The sequence below is a fragment of the Thamnophis sirtalis genome, unplaced genomic scaffold, assembly GCF_051295495.1.
Source record: "Thamnophis sirtalis isolate CommonGarterSnake01/CBP01778 unplaced genomic scaffold, rThaSir2_p1.2 scaffold_13, whole genome shotgun sequence".
Taxonomy (NCBI): domain Eukaryota; kingdom Metazoa; phylum Chordata; class Lepidosauria; order Squamata; family Natricidae; genus Thamnophis; species Thamnophis sirtalis.
Genome location: NW_028261393.1, coordinates 32223709 through 32241340, shown reverse-complemented (window position 1 = coordinate 32241340; position 17632 = coordinate 32223709). Strand labels below are relative to the sequence as shown.

At 44.3% G+C, this 17632-nt stretch overlaps 2 protein-coding genes across 3 annotated transcripts in view; both read right to left on the bottom strand.

Annotated features, from left to right (window-relative positions):
* Window positions 1-1872: 1872 nt before the first annotated feature.
* On the bottom strand, window positions 1873-4074 carry YRDC (yrdC N6-threonylcarbamoyltransferase domain containing). Its single transcript, XM_014053797.2, has 5 exons — window positions 3750-4074; window positions 3560-3674; window positions 3318-3437; window positions 2628-2770; window positions 1873-2356 (listed from the first exon to the last, which is right to left on the bottom strand). Exons 1-5 carry the CDS (start codon window positions 4055-4057, stop codon window positions 2287-2289), a joined length of 756 nt encoding a protein of 251 aa, XP_013909272.2. The 5' UTR covers window positions 4058-4074; the 3' UTR covers window positions 1873-2286.
* Window positions 4075-13358: 9284 nt separating this feature from the next.
* Window positions 13359-17632, bottom strand: part of MTF1 (metal regulatory transcription factor 1) — a 31569-nt gene continuing 27295 nt past the window's right edge. Inside the window, exons 7-11 of one of the 2 annotated variants that reach the window (XM_014068348.2) lie at window positions 17267-17344; window positions 16882-16984; window positions 15880-16412; window positions 15672-15735; window positions 13359-15128 (exon numbers count right to left, since the gene is read on the bottom strand). In XM_014068348.2, the coding sequence (XP_013923823.2) occupies window positions 14728-15128; window positions 15672-15735; window positions 15880-16412; window positions 16882-16984; window positions 17267-17344 (1179 nt within the window). In that variant the 3' untranslated portion in view covers window positions 13359-14727. The remainder of the gene's footprint in view (window positions 15129-15671; window positions 15736-15879; window positions 16413-16881; window positions 16985-17266; window positions 17345-17632) is intronic. The other variant, XM_014068349.2, reaches the window with a different exon arrangement.

Sequence of the window (17632 nt, the reverse complement as noted above, 5' to 3'; positions counted from 1 at the left end):
CTGGTCACAGCTGAAAGATGGTGGTCGAAACTCAGCTGTGGGTCCAGGAGGACTCCCAAGTTGCGGACCCTGTCTGAGGGGTATAAATTTTGTCCCCCCAGCCTGAGTGATGGTACGTTGGTCAAATTTTTGGGAGGAAAACACAACAGCCACTCGGTCTTGTCTGGGTTGAGTATCAGCTTGTTTGCTCTCATCCAGTCTTTAACGGCCTCAAGACCCCGGCTCATCACGTCCACCGCTTCATTGAGTTGGCACGGGGCGGACAGATACAACTGTGTATCGTCCGCGTATTGGTGGTATTTTATCCCGTGCCTCCGAATGATCTCACCCAGCGGTTTCATGTATATGTTAAATAGTAGGGGGGATAAGACCGAACCCTGCGGCACCCCATAAGTTAGGGGCCTCGGGGACGATCTCTGCCCCCCCCACCAACACCGACTGCGACCTGTCCGAGAGGTAGGAGGAGAACCACTGCAAAACAGTGCCGCCCACCCCCATCTCCCGCAGTCGTCGCAGAAGGATACCATGGTCGATGGTATCGAAAGCCGCTGAGAGGTCAAGGAGAACTAGGATGGAAGCGCGGCCTCCATCCCTAGCTCTCCAGAGATCATCGGTCAATGTGACCAAAGCGGTTTCTGTGCTGTAACCGGGCCTGAAGCCGGACTGGAAGGGGTCTAGATAGAGAAAAATTTTATAAGATGAGAGAGAAAATTTTTATAAGATGTTCTATAGATGGCATTTAGATCCTAAAAAGCTGGCTTTTATGTATCTGAATTTACAGCCTAAATGTTGGATGTGGTTCTCTCGATGCTACATATTTTCATATATCACCATATATGCCAAAAGGTTAAGGCATTTTGGATAAAAGTATGGTGGATTATGCAAAATATCTTTAAAAGAAGGATAAAGTTTACTCCTCAGTTATTTTTACTAGGTATAAGTACTGACTTTACAGTGGTAGAGACTAACTTGATTCTGCACCTAATAACGGCAGCAAGACTGTTGGTGGCGCAATACTGGAAGAAGGAAGACTTGCCTACAACTCAAGAATGGACATTGAAAGTTACAAATTTAGCCAAGATGGCTAAAATATCGGCATATCTTAAAGATCATTCAAATGAGAGATATAAACGAGACTGGAAAAAATGGATTGACTATATACAAAACAAATATGGGACTAAGAAATTCCAGATAGCCTATGCTTAAGATCAGGAATGATTTACTGTTCAAAGTTAGCGTAGCAAGAAGCTAAGATCAATGTAGAGATATTATTAACCCTTTTTTTATTTCTTTTTTCTCAATATATTTTAGACTGTGTTTGTTAAAAATCTATACCGTGTACAGGCTCTGGGAAGTCGGGGGGGGGGGGAGGGTGGGGGGAGGGAGGGATATATAGTAGGTTAGATACAATGTGTTAGATTTCAATGTAATGCGACTTCACATGTATACGGTTTTTCTTTAATTTCTCTGTAAAAATAGGATAAGTTAAGTACATTGACATATAGTGGAAATACACCAAGGGGAGGAGGAGTGGGATAGAAGAAAGATGGGTAGAGAGGGCGGGAGAGAGGATGGGAGGGAGGGTGAGAAGGAAGGGAGGGAGTGGACTGGGAGAGAGGAGTGGTAGAGGGGGAGGGGAAGTAGGGTAGAGGGGAATGATGGAGGGAAGATGGAAAGTTGGAGGGGGTGGAAGAAAGAGGCGTACGGAGAGTGGAAGAGGTATATTGGGTTTCTATTTTTTTGGGTATTGTTGACAAGAGGAATTGCTGCGATTATTGTTTAATGTTGTATGGCTCCGGCTATGCACAGTATATATGTGAGTGTATGAAAATGAAAAAATGGAAAATAAAAACCTTTTTCATGAGAAGGGTCTACAGATAGCCACACCCATTTATTTAGTTCTATATTCAACCCTCCTACATTATTCAATGTGTTCAACTCAAAGATTCATGTCCAAATGTTCAAATAATCCCTTGCAAGATCCGTTTTCAGTTCACATAAGCTTGCTTCTTTATACAGAGTAGGAAAAGTTATTTAGTCTGTGTGACAAACCAGATGGCAGAAATGTTTCAGGAAATCAGAAATAGCTGCACTTTTAAGTCTTAAAGAAAATCCAGCCATTTGGCAACAGTCCTCAAAGTCACAAATTGGACAATTTCTGAAGCTGCAACAACATCAAGGATGCTAAGGCAGAGTCTCTTTGAAATCATAATGATCACATAAACATTTTGTTTTCTTGGCTTGGAAAAGCCTGACAGCACTCCAGTGTCCCCAAGGTTCAATATTTCAGTCTCCAGACACCACAGCTCTCAATCCATATTTGGATGCCAAGACTTCAACAGTTTGAATAAGTGCACTGGGGGAAAAATGAAGAGATAATTACAAAATAGAGCCAGGGAAAGGGGGGATTCCTGCTTTAACATTCTGCAATGCAATGAGAACAATCACAGTACAGTACAGTAACTTGGGTTTCCCCAGTCCACAAGGCATGTGCAGAAATGAGAAGCCACCTTAAGTGCATCTATTTTGAATAAATTCTTTTGGACCATAAAAATGCTTCCCCTTCATAAGAAGCAAGTGTAATTCACACAAGCTACTTAACAACCCTAAAATAATGTGTTGCTTACCATCCTGGTCGAATAACCCTGTATTTTCCAGAGATGGAGAGGTCAACCACAGTTGAGCCTAGCCGACACTCAGGACTAAGAGAATCCCCAGTTGGACCCCCATCGATGACCAGTGAAAGATGAGGCCAAAGCTCCTGGAATTCCTGAAGAAAAGATACAGAAGAAATTAGTTCCTAGAACCTGCTTAGTACACTTCACAGGAAATATTGGAGGGGTGGGGGACCTAATAGTATGGGAAAGGCAGGCAGAATTCTGGTCTAAGAAAAAGGTTGAAACTGTGCCTACCAAATCCAAAAACAGAGAATGTCTGCTAAACATCTCCATTTATTGAGATGTGCAATGGATGGACACTTCTCTGGAATAACTCCTGATCCCAAGCAAGTGAAAAAAACCATGGCTCTTTTAGAAGTCCTTTGGGACTTGAATGTTATAAGCTCCCAATGCCAAGAATACTGTATTAATGATTGCTATACACTGTGATGATTGCACTGAGAGCGGCATTACATCAATCAATGCCCAAGAAAGTACAGAGCGAAGTTAGGTTCAGTCCAGAACCACAAGATTCAAGCCTGGCTGAGTTCCACACGACATCAAGGAAACTTCTCACAAGCAAGCACTTCAGGCTGCCGGCCTAAAGGCCCAGGAGTAGCTCCAAACATGCGGCGGGACCAGGGCCACAGCCATTCTTACCATGACGGTGAGGCTGCTCGCCCTCTCGCTGACGTTGGCACTGGTTAAAGCCAAAGGACCGTCACAGATCCTGGCCAACTCCCTGACGAAGTGGTGATTGGGGATCCGGACGCCCACCAGCTGCAGGAAGGGAAGAGAAAGGAGCGCTGTTAAAGGGAGGCGGCGCTCTGGGAGGCGCCCGGTCGATCGTGGGGGTGGGGGCAACCGCCCAGCCCCAGGAGCGCAGGCCGCCCGCCGCTCACTGGTGTGAAGGGGTTCAAATCCGCGTTGAGGGCGTCCGAGCGCGGCAGCACCAACGTCACGGGACCGGGCAGGAGATCACGCAGCACCTCTTCGGGCACCGGGACGCGGCAGTACCTGTGGGCGAAGAGGGCTCAGCGGCTGGGACGCCCGCCGCTCCCCGCCGCTCCCCGCCGCTCCCGGCCCGCGCACCTGTGCACCTGCTCGACGTCGCCCAGGCAGATGGCCAACGGCTTATCAGCGGGGCGCCCCTTCAGCCGGTACAGGGCCTCGACGGCCGCGGAGTTTTGTGCCAAGCAGGCCACGCCGTAGACCGTGTCGGTGGGCACCGCCACTAGCCCGCCCTCGCGTAGAGCCGCCGCAGCCCACGCCGCCTGGCCCGCACCCCCAGCCAGGCAGACGCGCCGTTCGGAACCCGCGCAGACAGGCAGCGGCCGCCCGCACGTCCCGGGGCCCGCCAGCATGGCCCACAACCCACACCGCCCCAAACCCCCCGGCATCCGCGGCTTTTCCGACGCCGATTACTCACTTCCGGCGCGGAATGCTGCCACCGAGAGGCACGGCCCGAGCGGCGCCTCGGTATCCTCCCCCATCCCGGAAGCGGCGCTGCCCTAGCCGGAGAAAGGCGCCGTCGAGTTCCAATTTTCAGGCTGGTTCTCGACTTACTTCCTATTTTTCAGCGGAGACAGCAGGGAGTTCAACTGCTTTGCTTTTTTGGTAATGCTTGCCGTCTTTGATGCCTCTTAAGAAAGTTACAATACATCAGTTTTACTCCGTCCTTGCAACTCTAAGGATAATCACAACGCTGGATAATTGAAGAATGCCAAAGAATGCCCGAAAGACAGTCGCGTTGCCTTTCGTCGGTTATACAACCTCTCATTGTGTCGAATCTGTCAAGCTATGGAAAGTGCTCAAAAGAATGGAAATCCCAGGCCTTTGTTTCTGATGAGAAACTTCTATGCAGGTCAGGAAGCCGCAGTACAGACCGAACACGTCGAAACAGACTGGCTCCATGGGCCACTTAACAGTTCTTACTTATGATCAACCCCCCCCCCCCGCCAAAAAAAATTATATGGAAACCCATTTTAAAGTTAGGACAGCTGCAGTGCCATTTGCTTTTATGACAGACCATGAGAATGCTGCAGTGGCCACTGTCTCTTTCCCCCCCAACCTGCCCCATGGACCTGTAGCACTCTGGCTTCCTCCCTGTGCCTCCTGGAAACAGCCACCATTTTCAGGGCCCTGACAATTCTTTGCTAAAGTGGTGGCTGCTTTCAGAACTTTCAGATCAGCTTGCTTGTGGGAAATCTCTCCCGATTTTTGCCTGGCTTTGCAAAGCTAACCTTTGCCTAAAAGGCACCTTTAGGATGAGCTGCTCCCCTTTGCAATTGTTAAGTCTAGCACAGTGCCTCGGTGTGGAGTCCCTGGGAGGCCTGGCACAATTCCTGACCCATAGTGCAGGCCTCCCCAACTCACAGCTTGCCACTCAGCAGTGTCTCTTACACTTGAGCCTCCACCCTCCCCCATCATGCTTTGCTCCACTTATCTTTTCTGAAGATCTTTCCAAAAGCCTGCCCAACTCAGGCCACCTCACACCATTCTGGAGTTGGGCTCCAATTACATATTCTGTCAGAAGGCACCAGCTTCCAGAATGGTGCCAGGCTGGCCTCTGCAGGAAGACCACACATTGCATTAGCTGGTGCTGTGTTGAAAAAGTGACCTTGGAAAATTGCCTTTCCAAAGAGAATCAGCTGATGAATTGCAAGACTTTGGGCCATCTCAGAAATGGGGGATATTTGGGGAGTCTCCACAATGCTTGGTCTGAGAGGATTGCAGCTGCTTTCAGAATGGCACTTCCTTCAGGATTGCACCAGAGAGTTTCTGTATTAGGAAGGCCACATATTACACTGCCTCTTTCCTTTGGGGAAAGCAATTTTCAGAAGAGATAAGTACAGTAATATGTAGCAGAGTGAGGGAGGCCCAAGGCCAGATGGGAAATAGACCCAAGAAACCCAATAGGGCAGGAGAGAGAAGATAGGTGGGTGTGAAGCAGTTGTAGCTTCCCTGCAATTGGTTTTATCAAGCATACAAATTGTAATCATGTGACTGTGGGAGTACTAGAGCAGCCATAAACTTGGGTACAGGTTATAAATCCTTCTGTTCAGCACCATCATAATTGCAATGGTAATTAAAAATAGCTTGCAAGTCAAAGATTACCTATTGACTCCCTATGTTCATCTGTAGGTCAAAGTACAGTGTTCTATTTTTTTATTATAAAATACTTTTTTATTTTCCATTTTTATACCATATAATCACATGTATACTATTACATAGCCAATATCATATTGTATTAATTAATAATTACATCAGTTCATCTTGTTATCAACTCCCGGGGGAAATAAAAAACTAAAAAAGATAAAAACCAATTATTAGCTCTTCTGCTCTCCATACACCACTTTCTTCTGCATCTCTCCTCCCCCTCCTTACCTCCTTTCCTCCCTCCATCATCCTTTTCTACTCTACTTCCCCTTCCTTTCTCCTTCTCCTCTCTCCTCTTTTCACTCCTCCTTATTCTCTTCATCTTCCCCCCCCTTACCCTCTCTCCTATCCCTCCCTATCTTTCTTCTCTCCTCTGCTTCCCACTCTTCCTCTAATTCACTTGGTGTATTTCAGCTTCTGAGCAAACTCCATTCTGTGTTGATGGTATTTATACTTCCATATCCATATACTTAACATCTTAGTTTTAAAGAAAAAATAAGAGAAGACAGTATACATGTGCAATCATATTACTTTAAAATCTAACACCCCTCATCAAGCCTAATATACTTCCCCCCCTTCCCCCCAACCCCCCCCCAACCTTCCCTCCCCTGACTTCCCAGAACCCATACACAGTATAAATCTTTAACAAAAACAGTCTAAAATATATTTGAAAAAAGAGTAGGAAATTGATAACATCTTTAAATTGAATTTAGCTCCTCCTTGCTAGACTAACTTTGAACAATTTATATCATTCCTGATCTTAATCATAAGCTATCTGGAATTTCTTAGTCCCATATTTATTTTGAGTATAATCAATCCATTTTTTCCAGTCTCATTTATATTTCTCATTTGAGTAGTCCTTAAGATATGCAGATATTTTAGCCATCTCAGCTAAATTTGTGACTTTCAATGTCCATTCTTGAATAGTAGGCAAGTCTTCCTTCTTCCAGTATTGCGCCACCAACAATCTAGCTGCAGTTATTAAGTGCAAAATCAAATTAATCTCTACAGCTGTACAATCAGTAATTATACCTAACAGAAATAACTGAGGGGTAAACTTTATCCTTATTTAAGAACATTTTGCATAATCCACCATATTTTTATCCAGAATGCCTTAACTTTTTTGCAAGTCCACCATATATGAAAATATGTAGCGTCCAGAGAATCACATCTCCAGCATTTGGGTTGTAAGTTCAGATACATAGAAGCCAACTTTTTAGGATTTAAATGCCATCTATAAAACATCTTGTAAAAGTTTTCTCTCAAGTTTTGGGCTTGTGTAAATTTTACATTTCTTATCCAAATCCTTTCCCATGTATCCAGCATTATTGGTTCTTCAATATTTTGAGCCCACTTTATCATACAGTCTTTAACTAATTCTGTTTCGGAGTCCATCTGTATTAATACATTATATAATCTCTTTATATGCATTAAACTTTGATCTCTTATTTGTTTAAGTAAATTATCCTCGACTTGCATAAAACCAATTTTTTGATCTGTTTTCCACCTGGCCTGTAGTTGTCCATACTGGAACCATGTTTGGATTACCTTTTCCTCTTTTAATTCATCCAAGGATTTTAGTTGTAATATACCCCTTTCTAGGGTAAGAAGCTGTCTGTAAGTAATTATATCCTGTTTTTGTACTATGTTCATATTTTCTATTGCATGTCTAGGAATTGCCCACATGGGTATCTTATCATTTAATTTGTATTGATATTTTTTCCAGACCCGCAGTAGAGCGTTCCTTAAAATATGATTTTTAAAATTCTTGTCCACTTTTTTGTTATATAGCAGGTAAGTATGCCAACCATATACCAGATCATGCCCCTCGATATTAAGTATTCTATCATTTGTTAAATTAATCCAATCACTAATTACAGATAAAACTACTGCGTCATAGTATAATTTTAAATTGGGTAATTTCAAACCTCCCCTCTCACGCACATCTTGCATTATTTTTAGTTTTATTCTCGGCTTCTTCCCTGCCCATACAAATTTATTAATACCCTTCTGCCATTCTAACAGGTTCACATCTTTTTTTAAGTATTGGTAGCATTTGGAAAAGAAATAAAAATTTAGGTAAAATGTTCATTTTCACTGCTGCTATTCTTCCCAGCAAGGATAACTGTAACTTCTCCCATTTTTTCATCTCTGTCTGTATACTATGCCAATGTGGTTCATAATTATACATATAGCTTCCCGTTTGAGCTCGAAATATGAACTCCTAAATATTTGACCTTTTTAACTATTTCACATCCTATCATTCCTTCTAGTTCTTCCTTTTGTTTAGTATTCATATTTGTAGCTAATATCTTTGTTTTCCCTAAATTAATTTTGAATCCTGACACTTGACCATATTGATTAGTCATATTCATTAAGACCTTACTAGATTCCTGCGGTTGGGTTAATATTATAACCAAATCATCCGCAAAAGCACGTACTCTATATTCTTGCTGCCTAATCTTGATTCCCCGTAAGACCTCCAAGCTCCGTATTTTATTCAGCAATATTTCCAAAGTTATGATAAACAATAATGGGGACAAGGGACAACCCTGTCTTGTACCTTTTTCAATTTGAAAAGAATCTGTTAAACTTCCATTAACTATAATTTGAGCTATTTGTTGTTGATATATTGCTTTGATTGACTGTAAAAAATGTTCTCCTATTTGTATTTTTTGCAATATTTTCAACAGGAATTGCCAGTTAACTCGATCAAAGGATTTCTCAGCATCTAGAAATATGAGCGCGGCAGGAATTTGGTTATTCTTTCCCAAATATTCTAGTGCATTAACAATTAATCTTACATTATTTCTCATTTGTCTCCCTTGAATAAAACCTGTTTGATCATTATGGATCAATTGTTGAATCTGTTTGCTAGTATTTTGGTAAAGATTTTATAATCTACATTAAGTAGTGATATAGGTCTATAATTTTTTGGTTGAGTAATATCTTGGTCTTCTTTGGGTATCAGGGATATAAAAGCTGTCTTCCAAGATGGGGGTACCTTGCCTTCCGTTTGAATCTTATTAAATAATTCCTTAAGAGGTTCTACCATTTCTAATTGTAGATTTTTATAATAAGCCGCTGTCAAGCCATCTGTACCCAGTGCCTTCCCTGCCTTTAACTGCTTGATTACCTGTAGGATTTCCCCCAAAGTTATTGGTTGATTCAATCTTTCCCTCTGCTCTTCTTTAACTATGGGTATTTTTTCTTTATCCAAGTATCTCTCTATATCTAGACCATTAATTTTGTCACCCTTGTATAATGCTATAAAGAATTCACGAAAGACCTTTTGAATCTCATCCTGTTGATACACTTCTTTCCCTCTGTAGTGCAATTTGGTTATGTTACGAGATTTTTGTTTTTTCCTAATCAGATATGCTAACCATCTACCAGATTTATTTGCATTGCAGAAAGTGTTATGTTTTGCATATAACAGACTGGTAGTTACCTGGTCTGAGATCAGCATATTAAATTGGTCTTTTAATAAGGTAATTGCTTCTTTAATCTTTTTATCTCCTGGTTTTAAAGTTAACTCTTGCTCTTTCTTCCTAATTTCATTTTCCAGTTCTGTTCGCTTTTCCCCGTTTGCGTCTATGTAATCTATTTAGATTTATCAAAGCTCCTCTCATATACGCTTTACTTGCATCCCATACAATTTCCATAGATGTACCCTTATTCATATTAAAAACAAAGCATTGTTAGCAATTTTTTACATCATTAATATATTTCTCATATCTAAATAAATTTTCATTCAGTCTCCAAGACCTTCTTGCATGCGTCACACCTCCCAACTCCATCCAAACTGGGTTATGATCTGATAAAACTCTGGCACATATCTTTGTCTTCTTTACCCTAGAAAGCAAATCATTGGTAGTTAGTATGAAATCAATTCTAGAAAAAGATTGGTGTCTATCAGAAAAGAGGGTAAAGTCGTATTCTTCTGCATTTCTTTCTCGCCAAATATCTCTCAGTTCAAAATCATCCATCATATCAAAAAAGGACTTAGGTAGTTTCGCTCGCATTTGAGTATTTGGCCGAGAAGCCTTCTTATCTTTCTTGGTATCCAAAACAGTGTTTTGGCTTAATCCAGTACAGTGTTCTATTTAGGAGGCAAGGTGGCAATCACAGCAAATGCTGGATTTCTATGTTGTCTCCTTGAAGCTTTAAGGAAAATAGACTCAAAATTCAGAAGGACTTTGACAGACTTGAGCAATGTAAGATGAAACTCAGTAGTGAGAAAAGCAAAGTTCTGCACTTAGGCAGGAAAAACTAAATGTACAGGTGTAGAATATATGGTACCAGCCTCAACAGTAGTAACTGTGAAAGGGATGGTGTCCTATGGACCACCATTAAGTATGAGCGAGCAGTGTTATGCAGCCACCAAAAAAGCCAATGCAGTCCTAGATTGCATCAGCAGAGGGTTAGTATAAAGCTAGAGAGGCTGCACTAGTGAAGTTACACTTGGAATATGGAGTCCAACTCTGGTCACCGCAATACAAAAAAGATGCTAAGGTCCTAGAAAGATGATAAGGGGCCTTGAGGCTTGCCTTTTGGGGTTGTGGATGCTCTATTGCTGGAGGTTTTCAAGAAAATATTGACAGGGATGGTATAAGGTCTCCTGCCTGCTGGACTAGAAGACCTCCAAGATCCCTTGCAGCCCTATAATTCTATTAAACTGCTGCTTTTTATATTCTGCAGGAGTAAAAGAAATTGGAGATGAAAATACTATGAAAGAAAACAGCGGAGGCCTCCGTATAAGAAATGAGTGCTCTGATTCCTCCCCCTCCACATTTGACTCCAGCCTCCTGCTGCACCTGGCTCTGAGATTCTGGTCCAGATGGCCTCGGATACTTCAGCCATTTAAATTAGCCCCCACAAAGGCACACTGGAAGGAGCAGGTGAAAAAAGAATCAGGATATCCTGCTGCTCTCTATTCAAGCAGACGCAAAAAGTGTTCCAACTTTAGTTGTTTTGTAGTCCAATGTCAGTGCTCCCCCTTTTATTGACTGGAGGCTCATAGAATGGCTCGGCACGCTTTCTGCCACCTAAGTTAATGGCATGGGAACTGGCATGTACCTTCTTCCCAATAATTCATTTGTTGAAGAAAGAAATCTTCCATAGGCACAACATTTAAATAAGCATTTAATATTTAATTGCTACTAATATTGCCTTCAATTAAAAATTATTTTCTAATTCCTTGCAGATATATCAAAGTACAATATTAATTTTATACAAACAAGCAGGTAGCAAACCTTATTTCACATTTTACATTCTTCAAAAAGACAACTTTGTTTATTCTTCTGGTGTTTTGGAAAGCTCTTCCTTTGGAAGTACTGTACCTATAGTGAGCATCTTCACATCACTCAATGCACAGATATTTGATCCCAGGTTTCAAAGTTAAACTAAATGTGCTTAAACACAGTATAGGTACTCCTGAGAGAAACAGGTTACTTCAAATTCTCCCCACTATGTCCTCTGAGGTTGTGGAGTTTAGCCATAGCAATACTGAGGCAGGGTTCCCACAACACGCATAACCTAATCTTTCAATTCACCCAATTCACAGACCACCTCAAATCATGAATTAACACAATGGGCTGACCAATTACCAAACTAAGACTAACCAAACTGTAGCAGTTGTGCATTGCAGTAGTTAAGCCTTTCATAAACTGGCTAAACCTTTCATGAAACCCAGTCAGAATCTGATCATGAAGATTTAGATTACAGTCCAAAAGTGAACAGGACCCAGGAAGGCACTTTCAAAAATTATCTGAGAACCTTTGGAGTCTCCAGGCTCCTTAATCTAGGAAGCAATCAACCATTCTTTGTGGGAAAGTGCCTGCTGAAAAAAAGGAAGGAAACCACTTCTCTTCAACTAAAGGGTTTTCTCTCCCTCCATCTTGCACAAGTTGGATGTTTTTCTGCCCGACAGGAAAAGGTGCATATGAAGGACTGTTTTCTGATATTCAGTAGAGTCTCACATTTAGCTCCACTCCCAACCCTGACTGTGGCTAGATAGAATGGTACTTTGCTTTTTGCCCACATGATCTAAGCCAGTATCTTACTATTTGGAAAGAAATAACACTGCAAAATGAAAGAAAAAACTTCAAATTACATATTTTAAAATAAGAACAACAACAATAATCATTCTTCCCTGGACTTTACTGATGAAGACTGTATGTAGGAAGAAAAACTAAAACACCCAAGTGATAAGGAAAATATAATGCATTTACTTGAAAGTGTCCACTGCATAGAAACTGGGTTTGGCCGGCGTGCACACTATTGAAAACACAGTGTGGATAACATACCATTTTCATCCATTTTCACCAACACACACACAGACAAACCATACATAAATATATCCAGTTTCCATGGCATTTTTCAGTGCAGAACAGACTCCAAAGCTTAGAAACAATAAACAATGCAGAAGTTGAAAAACCAGCCCTCACTAGCAGGAAACATTGGCTAAAAACAGAAGATGCTATTTTTAGACGTGTAGCAAACGCAAAGGATATAGGAGAGTAGCATTTACATCCCGGGCCAATAGATGCTCCAAACAAGATTTCCTGTGCTTTAATAAAGAAGAACTCACCACTGTTACTGCCATCTCTTCCAAGATTAATTACTCTTGTTGGTACCTTGAAATTTTGGAACATCTTGTGTCTTGGAAATAAGGCAGGCAGGTGGTGGCAGGGCACTCGGGAAAGCAGGAGCAGAGTCTTCCGAACAGCTTCATGACCAGCAAAGAGCAGCCTGTTCCTTCTCTTCCTTGTGAGGAGCAGGACAGAGCTGGGAAGGTCTCCAAGCAGTGACCAAAACTGGAAAGATTCTTATCTGACCAAGTCTGTTCAGCTCAGGCTACTAATGAAGGTTTTGCATAGACTGGACATTTGCTTAAAGATGCATAAGTCAGAAAAGGGCAGAGTGATGGTTTTGTGCCCCTTCCATCGCTCCCACATAAACAAACTTGTGCGCATGCACGCACATATACATACATATAACCACACTCACAGAGTGCATGTGGATATTTCTAGCTAAATGTATTGCACTGAAGTTAAGTACTTTTTTCTGCACATCACATACTTTTTACTCAGAACAAAAAAAGAATACCCAAGGACTGTGAAGAGTTATTTACAAATGATATTGCAGCCATCAGCTGAAAGAGAATTAAAGTGCATTTTAGAGGCCAGCAAGTATAACTAGATCAGCCCCAGTGAACTATATTCCTTCCCTAAACTTAAATAACAGAAGCAACTGCCAGAAAACACTAGACTCTAGAGCAGGTTTTTCTAAAACTTAAGTCATTTCCATGTTCATGAACTACAATTTCAGAATTCCCCAGCCTGTATAATCACTGCTGAGAAGTCAGAGAGATGAGGTCCATATCCCCGAGAAAACTGCCCCGCTCTAATAACTTTCTCCCACCCTCAATACACAGCTGAAATGAAGTCCACTGGAACTCTTTACTTCCTGGAGTCTTTGTACAATTAAGTTACTCAACCCTCAGTCCCCAGGATCAGTTAACTCCCAAAGTCGGGGGGGGGGGGGGGGGAGAAGGGAGACACCCTTCCAACAGGCAGCATCAAGCAAAGGGAACACTGTTATAACACGTGATCAAAATCCATGCTAGTCTAAGCCCCACCCCAACTGACAGTAGAGTAGCTCTCCAAAGTCAACAAGAAGCACCTTAACTACACATGCCTCCCAGGCACAGGGCGAGATTCAGGAGATTCTTGTCTGTGTTTAACTTATGAGGGAGCGAAGCATCAGAAATGCCCATGGACTAGTCCCAGAAAAGCAGCAACCAGCCGGCCTGTCCCCCTCCTGCAGAAGCACCAGAACTTGCAAGGTTCCTTCAAAGGCCTTGCAGTTGCCTCCACTCCACAGCCATGTCACAATGGCAATGACCCTGTTTTTTCCACTTCTGCTTTTTGACCACCCTGCCTGCCTCTCAACTTGAGAAAAACTCTTGGAAGGGCATTCTAAGGAATGGGCATTTGTCCTGGGAACAAAAGAGGATTACTAGAAAATCCAAATATAGTGGATGTGACAAAATAAAAACATGTACAAAAGTTTAGAAAGAAGATTTCCCCAAACCTTCCAGGCATTCTATGCTGGGATTTTACCCTGAGTAAGTTAAGAGAGAAAAGGCGCCCTTCCCCGATGGGGCAGGTAGGCTGTCTTACTGCACCCCAATAGTCTGCTGAAGAAAAGACAGTCTGCTTTGCCAGCCCAAGCTGGATTGCTCCTCAGTCTCCACTGGACCAACACCGAGACCCCTGAGCACCCCTCTGAACCCCCTAAAGTAAGCCATTCTGAGAGGAATACTTTCTAGCAAGAGCTGCTCCATGCTGAGAGTGTCAGTCTGATAAAGCTGAACAGTGCAAATCCTTTTAGCCCCTGAATTCATGTAAACACCCAGGCAGTGCAATTGGTTGCCAAGAAGGACAGAAAGGTAAGATGAAAGAGCCAACAGCCCTTTTACTCATGTGCAAAGTCTGATCGTGATGCGCACCATTTGTCTTCTACAGCTAGCAGAGAGAGGAGGCTGTGGGGAGGGCATCTCTTACGTTTTTCTGCTGCTGCTAGAGGTCCCACTGCACCCCCATCCGTCTCCCTGTTTTCACACAAACACTGGCTTCTTTCCCGACACCCTGCTTACAGGGTCCCTACCCTGAATCACCCCCAGGCCTAGAAGCACTCCATTCCACCCTCCTGAAAGCAAGGTGCAGCCTGGCCGCCCACCCCTCCTTCCAAAGTGACCAGTTCCTACGCTCACATTGCTATGAGCCAAAGTGACAAATGAGGCAGAGCCAGCATGGCTGCGTCTCCTCGTGGGAGAAAGGATCCCATGACACGCTCCAGGGCAGCTGGCCCTCACCCATCTCTGTTGCTGCTTTCCAGGGCTTCCCTAAGGGAAGTTGCTGCCCAAGGCAAGACTCTCTTCCCCTTGCAAGAGAGGAGAGGCTGTCTCCAAGCTCTGGAAAGAAAGAAAACGGGAGGCCTCCATGGCACTTAGGGACTGTTTCTGGGAGCCAGGCAGGTGGCCCAGTAGGGTGCTCTGCTGATCAGCAGGAGGCAACACAGATGAACAACTAGCAGTAGCAGTGGACGTACTGGTCACCGTCCTGGGGAAGTCCTGTGGCCCTGGTGCCGGGGGGTTCCCCAAGGTCTTCGAGAGGAGGGAGGCACAGCCTTTGGTGCCAGCTTTGTCCTTGCTTGTGTCTCGGCAGGCGCACTGGCATTGGCACACCTCTTCCTGCTTGATGATGATCACAGGCACACTCAGGCCAATCTGCTGGACCGGACTCCCTGGAGAGAGAGAGAAAGCTATCACTCCATGGAGAGGCCCCAGTTGCTTCTCTGAGAATGGTCCATGAAGCCAGGCTCAGAGAAAAGCCTCTTCTAGGAGGCTATTTCCATGCCCATCATTGCTGCTAGCTAGCAACATTGCCTCCCTCTAGGGAGCTTTGCAAACTTGGAGCTGCTGCTAAGATCTGAACAGCCTGAGCTTGGCTGTTCTTCCCGAGGCAGAAACTGGATTATACAGCATCAATTTCATGCTCATGAAAATAAATATCCTCTTTCAACCCACAGCTTTGCTGCCCTCCTTAGCAAAGCCCCTTATGTCCCCTCCCTCTCTCAGAGTGTATGGTGGGGGCCCGTTTTGCATTAGTAAGGACACCTATCAATCAGTTGGGCTTCCCTTAGGAAGGAGATACAGAGAGTCTCAAATCACATGGCTCAAGACCAGACCCCGTGGTCAGACACACACACCCCAATTCTCCCACTCTCAGCAGATGATTTTCTTTGGGGGGAGGTCAAAGAATGTGGATTTCAGGCCATGTGGCTTACCTGCACCACCAGCCACAGGGAGAGCAGTTGTGAAGAAGACCTTCTCAACAACAGGAGGCTGTGGCTTGGAAAGAAAAGCAGGGGGGGGGATGTCGGGTTTAGCCTGTGAGGAGAGAGGTTGCAGCTCCCCATAGTATTATAAAGATCACTGCAGAATACTCTGAGATCTTGTAATCCTACACAACCCCCTCAAGCCTCTGGGACTTACCATTTGTTCCTGGTTCTGCAGTGTCCCAGTGGCACCATTTAAAATCCACTGGAGGTTTTGTTCGCCCATGATGATGCTGGATTGGAAAATGGCTGGGTTTTGTGAGGGGGTGATGGTAACCCTGGGATTGCTGGGTAGCGCAGGGCTCCCTCCCACAGGCACAGTCTGAACTCTGCTAGGCAGGACCTCAGAGGCACTTGCAGCTGCTGGTCCAGAGGTGACCTCTGAGACTCCAGGAAGCCCAGCCCCCGTGGGCTGTGCAGAGCTCTGAAGGTGGTGCAGGAAGCCCTGGGGACTGGCTGCCAAAAGTGTACTGTTAGAAGGAGGCACTTCTGGAGGCTGCAGGAGACTGGCAGGGGTGCCGTACGCTGCTGGCTGAGCACCCGTGGATGCAGAAGGCAGTGCTTGGAGGGAAGGCTCAGAGATGCCAAGCTGAAGAACAAGCGGCAGAGATAAGGGCGCAGTCTCTGCTGATGCTGGCTGGGCTGCTGGAGCTAGCTGGGTATTGCCATCAAAATCTCCCATCAAGGCATCTGTCAAGTAAGCATAGGGACCATCAAATCCATCTGTGGCCTGAGATCTGCCCTGGGAGAGGGTGTGTGTGATCCTGATGGAACCCAGGAAAACCACAGCTGGATGCTCTCACAGCTGGATGGGAAAGATGCCCCTCTCTTAAACTTTGCTCTGCTTCCTTCCAAGAGGACACACTACTGTGCCTACACTGCTCTGGTAAGGCAGGCAATACATCCCACATCAGTCGGTCTCTGGCAACATTTTCCTTCCAGGCAGTCCAGCTCAAAGACTCCTCACTGCTTCCAAAGAAGACCTTTCTTCATCAGAGCATTAGATGCAAAGCACATGGAATCTCTCCTATTCCCAGTTACACTTTCTCTAACTACATTGGGCTCTGAGGGGCTGCCAAGCCAGCTCTTCTTGAGCCTTGGGCACTCTGCTCAGATCTGAGGATCACTGCTAATATGATGTTGCCAAGTGAACTTGTACCTGTGTGCTGACAGTCTTCCTGATTTGGAGGAGGCTCCGGGCTCTGGAACATCGACTCAAAGATGCTTGCTGGTGAGATTGTACTCAGGTCTTGTCCATGTGCCTACATAAAGGGAACAGTCATAAGGCATCCCAGCTCAGTGATCTGGCGCCCAAGCTCAGCACCAGCCAGCACTGGCTCTAGGCCCAGGTAAGACAACAAAGAGCAGGCTGTTTGCAGTACTCTGCTGGAGAAATCCAATAAGCCAGCTTGCTTTCTGCAGCATGGTAGACAAATATCAGTGGCTGGGGAGCATAGGTCCTCCTCCAAAGAGATGGCAAGAGGCTACTTATATATTAGACACCCTCTACTGGGCTATTATAACCAAAGGCAAGAAATGCTTACTGGATCTGAATTATCCTGCACTTCTGAATCTGTGGACATAAGGCTTAAGTCGCTCAGGCAGAGTGAGTGGTTTGTATCCTGCAGAAGAGGAGAGGGAGCCTGAATTAAGCGAAGGAGCATTCAGAATAAAGCAGGGGAACTGAGTGCCCCCTGCCCCATTCTGGCCAATCACATCCAACACAATGGTCCAGAAGGCCAAAATCTTCTAAACCCCAAATTATAGCCACAATTGTGACTCCATCTCCGATGTCACACTTTTCAATAGCCATCAGACCTTCACTTCAGAAGTCAGCACTCACCAAAGATTCTTCTGGTTTTTGCAAAACACAAGGGATTGCTCAATGAGAGTTTGGAGCAGAAGAGAAC

Coding starts and splice junctions, on each gene's coding strand:
- YRDC (XM_014053797.2), bottom strand. CDS start 4,057: ATGCCGGGGGGTTTGGGGCGGTGTGGGTTGTGGGCCATGCTGGCGGGC. Junction 3,675..3,749: donor GACGTCGAGCAGGTGCACAG/GTGCGCGGGCCG, acceptor CTTCGCCCACAG/GTACTGCCGCGTCCCGGTGC. Junction 2,771..3,317: donor CGAGCAGCCTCACCGTCATG/GTAAGAATGGCT, acceptor TCTTTTCTTCAG/GAATTCCAGGAGCTTTGGCC.